Raw genomic sequence first — 6,000 nt, 5'->3', positions numbered from 1 at the left:
ATGCTCTGTCCATTCCTGACCTTTGTCTCATTTCAGGGGTGTTCTGCTCCCTGTGACCCCACAATAACCCAGCACTCCTTCCAGGGGGATCTCCTGCACTTTGGGGTGCTAAAAAGTCCCGAGAACCAGAGAAGCTCCACACTCCACACTCTGGTGTACAACATGCACTTTCTTCTACGTGTTTCTTATACAGTACCTCGCTCCTCTGAGTGCTGAAAGCAACGAGCACGGATAGCAGTGGGTTAACATTTCTACAAAGGAAACTCCCTCAGAAATGCAAAGTGCCAGAGTTAGTAATCTCCCTCTTGACATCACGTACCAGTATCCAGCAGGAAGATTTCACTGATGCCTCCCTTCTCCACCTTAGGCCTAAATAAAACAGGCTGTGTAGTTCAAGGATCCCAGACTTTGAATCCAGAAACAAAGCTAATGAAATGAAAGTTATCTGACATTAAACCACTAAGCGCCTGCCGGACACACAGGACCGATAACACAATCTACAGTGTCTGGCGTTAGCTTCAACAAAAGAGCTTTGAAAGGTGGAGGGTTTTGTTCATTGATGTGCTTAAAAAAATAAAACGTTTCAATGTAGCAAAATCTACATACAGGGCAGTGCCTCCCCGGTACTTTCACTCCACTTCAGCAGACGTGGTCAAGCCCACTGTGTGACCGGCAGGATCTTCAACCCAAGCTCTGGCGCAACCAAGGAACAGGCGTAAAAAAGGTTTTGTGTGTATTTGGTTTATTTCATTGCCGATTTTTCTCCTGTTTTACAAACCACATTCAACAAAGCAGTCTCTACAGCCAAGGAGAACACCTGATTGTTTTTTTTAAATCATTCGTGTATATATATATATGTTTTAGCTTTTCTTATTCTAAAATGTTAAAACGTCTCACAGCAGGTTTTAACAGAGGAGGACATAGTGGCTGGACAGTGGCAGCTGTGCTGTCTGTGAATATAAGCTAGTAATGCCACCCCCCTTCCACTAGGGGGAGATAGTGCTAAGTGGAGCACAATACGTGGATTAGACAGCAGACCAAGTGTTGCTGGCGGCCAGGCCAGTCTGTGGGCCTCCTTTAGTAGCCTTTAGTATCCTCTCTAACTATGACAAGTCAAACAGAGACACCAAGCCAAGCAGATATCTGAAGTGATGAAAGATTTCTACCACATTTTAAAAAAACTGGGAAGCCTAACTGCTTGAAGAAGTCCAAGGCCATCGCGTGGCCCATCACCCTGTTGCACCCCTAATGTCTTCCCTTCACAGCCCAGGGAGGAGTCCGGTTAACAAAGCCAAAAACTAAAAAGCCAAAAAAAAAAAAAGAAAATCTCCAATAATAAAAACAAAAACATACAAAGCACACCCAAAGAGATGCAATTAACAGATTAATATACGTGATACAAGCTGAATATGAACGCCGCTGGACAACGAGATCCAACGTGGAGCCCTGCACGCACACAGTCAGTCGAGACAAAGCAGGGGCGTGGAAGCACCAGTCTGTGTGGTTCCGAGTCTCGCGAGGGCAGTGCCAATGTCCGCAGGCTGGCACTGCCCTTTCCTCGGGCAGGGAAGCCGCGGGCAGCGGGGCGACCTCCTCCTGCCCACGGCCTCCGCGGTCGCCACCGCTCCTGCGCACAGACCGGATCGAGACCTCCTGCCCGGTCATCCTCGTCCTACAAACGGACGATCGCAATGAAACCCCGTCTTCTGAAGGAAAAACAACAACGACAACAATAACAACAAAAAAGCGTCGCCGTCGCTCGTAGAAGACAATATCCCTTTATCCCTTTTAATCGGAAGGGGGGAGGGAGGTAGGGGTCGGCGTCCTCAGCAGGTCCAGAATACAAGCCTCTGCGCAACACACAGGCCCGCTGTGCAGCGCTGCAGGGAGGCCCGCAGGTCTGTCTCGTGATCCGAAAGGCCGGGGTGGGTGGGGTGGGGGGGGGGGGGGGGGCAGACGCAGACCCGGGCTCCTCCAGGTCGCGCGCGGCAGAGGGGGGCCCTCCGCGGTCGGCACGAAACAACCCAACGACGAAGGAGGACGCAGAAAAAAAAACAACCACCCTGAAAGGAAGGCAATGCTGGTGTGTTAAAACTCCCTGGCAGCGGCTGTAGAGTCTCCGCAAGGAGGCAAGCAGCTCCAGCTGGGTGGCAGTACCAGCCACACTCCCATCGCCCACGGGTGCACGGGGAGTCGGCCACCGGCTGCGCTCTCGCTCTCTCTCTCTCTCTCGCGGCTGCCCGCTCCGGGAGGTCCCGAGAGGGGCGCAGGAACCCAACCATGAAGGGGACGGACCCCTTCAGAGAGCCAATCACGCGCAGGCCACTCCTCCACATGGAGCCTGTCCATTGGCTGGGGGCATTGTGGGGGCGGGGCACTCTCGCCTTCGATCACAGTTCTGCTGTCAAAACACCCCGGGAGCAAAACCCGACACCATCCCAGCGTGAACGTCAGCACATCGGGATAAAACAAGAACAAGAACAACAAAAGGTGAAAAGGGCTGAAGTACAATTTCATAGCTCAAACAGCTATACGAAGGGAATCTCCTGGTTCAAGAGCAACCCGAGTCCTTACTGGAGCTATTTCAAGAGACATGAGGGTGCAGTACCAGATATTCCCCAACTTCGTTACCAGATGGCCATTTAGACAGGCATGTTTCCCCGTCGGGTGTAATTTAGTGATAAGGCTGTGCCACAGTGGGAGTCTTTATTGTCAATTTGACACTTTATTGCTTTGCCATGTGCCACGCCCCCTCGCGGGGCCTCCAGTGGGACGATAGACTGCAAGGCCACCCGCCACTCCGTGCCACGCCCTCTTCGGGGGGCGCGAGTGACAAACCCTCACCCCCCCCCCCCTTCTCGGACAGGCGCGGATCACACAGCAAGGAACCCACAAAGGCTCTAAACCATTGTGTGGTTTAAAATACTTCTATAACCTGTATAGGCAAATAAATATACACGCTCCTCAGCACAGCCAAATCTACAATCAGTAGCTCATAATAATAATAATAATAATAATAATAATATAATAATAATAATGACAATTTATGAGTAGCAGCAGCCATCACTAGACATTCAAGTTGGTATTTGGATATGTACACTATAAGTAATTTACATCAGTTTTCGGGGGTTCGTGAGGCAGGGGCCAGTGTGCTGGCGTTATCTCAGTCTCTTTTCCGCAGAGTAGATGGACATGTAGAAGTCATTGCTGCCGACCGCCAGGTGGGGCTGCGGAAGAGAAGAACAGCGAGGTCACACATGATGCTGAACTCACGGCCGTGTGGGCGAGCAGCTGGGCACGTTCTTAACAAGACCAGGAACAACGACGCACGCAAGACAGTGAACAAACAAGAGGAAGCCGTTCAGCCACTTCCTGTCTGGATTCTCCGGCTGCGGTGACAGGTTACGCTGGGAGGATGATCCATCGCTGTGAGCATTCCAAGGAAAACAGGGAGCTGGACTTGGACAGTCAGGCAGGGAACTCATGCTCAGCTGGGGATACCAGCTTTAGGGTCAGCTAACACAAGGGGGAGACAACAGCAAAGGCAAGATCCGCAGCCAAGTATCAGGGTTACCCAGTAAGGATGGAAAGCGAGACAGCTGATGGCCCCGATCCTCTGTCCCATGAACCCATCGTAGTACTTGATGTTGCTGATGATGTCCCCGTTGGAGTTGTACACGGCGATGAACTGGTTCATTGAGCCACTGCAGAGGGGAAGAAGACAGAGGCAGCTCAGTGCTCTGTTCCTGGAACAAACTGAGCTCTGGTTGAGCTGTGGCACTGTGGCTAAGGATCTGCGCCTGTGGCTGGAAGGTTGCCGGTTGGCCCCTGAGCAAGGCCCTTAACCCCAACTTCTTCAGGGGTGCCGTATAAATGGCTGACCCTGCGCTCTGACCCCAAGCTTCTTTCTCCCCGTCTGTGTGCCTGTGTGTCTCATGGAGAGCTCATGAGGCTGATTATTAGTCCAGTTTCACAATCTTCCATAACTCAAGCAGGAGAAGGCAGGAGATGAGCACAGATCTCTGTCTTGCATATTTATATAATCTCGCTCTTCGCAGGGATGAGCACACAAACACGCTGACATGCACACCTTATAACCACTTTGATTTTTGCCCCAGTCGATATCCCACCACGGGGCACCAGTTATCACCATTCACCTCTCACCTTCAACCTGTGAGACACCTGTAGGCGTACTGCACGGCTTACCAGGCAAACAGGTTGGCTTGTGGGTGGATGTCGAGGGCTGTTAAGCCTTTCACAGTCTGCAGCACATTCACAGAGTCTGGACTCCGAGGCTCAAAGAAGCGGACATCCCCATTGACGCTGCATCAGAGAGAACAGATAGGTCAGAGCTTCAGACCCACATGTGTTCAGCACCAGGCCACCAGCGGTGCACCACTCTAGTCTGCATTACCCTTTTGCAGGCAGCGCAAAATTGTGAATGCTGAAAACCAACTTTAAAAAAAACAGTGCACCACACCTGGCACATTTGCAAAGGCTGGCTTTGGTTCTCATTGCTCCCCATCATCACAAAGCTTGATCACAGCAAAACTAGCCTCAATCAAAGCATGTTTGCAAAAGACAAAAGATAATTAAGGCACAGAGCCAACTTGCTTACATCCAAGTTCACTCGTCATGTGTCAAGAACTGGCAGCAGTGACCATGCCTCCTCCTGCATGAAGCTCAGAGCTTCTCCAGCCCCCCCACATAGACTGTACATCTAATGAATCCCCACTGCCAGCTTCACTGGAGATATCGGCAAAGACTGGGGCCGCCGCAAAAGCCGTGATCAAAGGGCTCCGAGACAGAGCTGCTGTCACTTAGCCCAGAGTCCGACACTGCTCAAGATCCTCAAAGGGAGTTTTAATCGGTTTTACCTTTTAATTCAACACGAGCGGAGACAAAAGTGATGTCTGAGCTCTGTAATGAAGAGCGAGTGTGCTCCTGCCCCTGTATTGCTCGACTCTGCTCTCTGTGCATATACGTTCAAACAACAGGGAGAGGAAATAAATTAAGGAAAAATAACAACAGACCGTAAAACTGTTTGAAGGCTTCTAGTGTCTAATCACGTCTTACGAACCCCCTCGCTTGGCAACACAAATATTTAATGTGTCTTTTTATGCCAACATTGATGGTCCGTATAAATTATAAGCAAAATAAAACAAAGTCTCTCACAAGAGCTCTTGGAGGACTCACATCTCGTGGGGGACCCCCATGAAGAAGTTAAAATTAACGAGCTGCAGATGAATAAATAATGTGGTAAAAGAAAGCAGGGGAACTAGCTCTCTTCTCTGAGTCGCCGCACTGTAAGGGAGGCAATAAAGGCCTGCTGCAGCCATTAAATACACGGTCAGGCCTGACAGCCCTGCAGAACCAGGAGCTCGGCGACTGCTCTGGACCGGGCCGGGTGTGGTACCTGACACTGATGATGTGGCCCTCCCTCTCCTTCTGCAGGTGCGCCTTCACCACCCAGGCGCCGTGCTCGCGGTAGGTCATCACGCGGCTGCGGGCGACACACACACACACACGTCAGAAGATGGCCTCTCCGCTAAAACAGGCTGGGTGAACCTGAGATCTGGGCATCGCCACTCCAGGCAGAACGCCACCGTAACTGTAACACTTCAGCAGCTAGAGAAAGGACCCTGTGTAGCTACAACTATATACATTAGTGCTTTAACGCAGACACATCTACACACAATATTACACACAAAGTTAACTGATGAAGTTGCAATGGTTTATTTTTCAAACAATTTGAACTGCCAATAGTATTTATTGCTTGGAGAGAAGCTGTAAGCTACTGCAAAACCTGCACTGCACCATGGCCAACAGCAGGGGGAGACCAGAACACACCCATCAGCAGGCTGAAAGGAATTCTGTGCGCCTCTGAAAGCAAACTCCTTTGAACGCTTTGTTCAAGCGTTGCTGAGCCTGTTTCCATGACAACAGCTTCCTAAGCCCCGTTTTGCCTTCAGGAGTGAGAGACCCTCTTGAACTGTGCTT

General features: G+C 50.7%; 1 protein-coding gene across 5 annotated transcripts in view; it reads right to left on the bottom strand.

The window, feature by feature from the left end:
• Positions 1 to 725: 725 nt before the first annotated feature.
• rptor (regulatory associated protein of MTOR, complex 1) overlaps positions 726 to 6,000 on the bottom strand; it is a 142,011-nt gene continuing 136,736 nt past the window's right edge. For 2 of the 5 annotated variants that reach the window (XM_088928407.1, XM_088928406.1), the window contains exons 33-37: positions 5,417 to 5,503; positions 4,207 to 4,323; positions 3,575 to 3,704; positions 3,115 to 3,227; positions 726 to 1,706 (exon numbers count right to left, since the gene is read on the bottom strand). In XM_088928407.1, the coding sequence (XP_088784533.1) occupies positions 3,159 to 3,227; positions 3,575 to 3,704; positions 4,207 to 4,323; positions 5,417 to 5,503 (403 nt within the window). In that variant the 3' untranslated portion in view covers positions 726 to 1,706; positions 3,115 to 3,158. Of the gene's footprint in view, positions 3,228 to 3,574; positions 3,705 to 4,206; positions 4,324 to 5,416; positions 5,504 to 6,000 lie in introns of all 5 variants that reach the window. The other 3 variants (XM_088928404.1, XM_088928405.1, XM_088928408.1) reach the window with 3 other exon arrangements.

The sequence above is a fragment of the Atractosteus spatula genome, chromosome 11, assembly GCF_055471065.1.
Source record: "Atractosteus spatula isolate fAtrSpa1 chromosome 11, fAtrSpa1.hap1, whole genome shotgun sequence".
Lineage (NCBI taxonomy): Eukaryota > Metazoa > Chordata > Actinopteri > Semionotiformes > Lepisosteidae > Atractosteus > Atractosteus spatula.
Note: the sequence above shows the minus strand (reverse complement) of the source record. Positions and strands in the feature narration are given on the sequence as shown.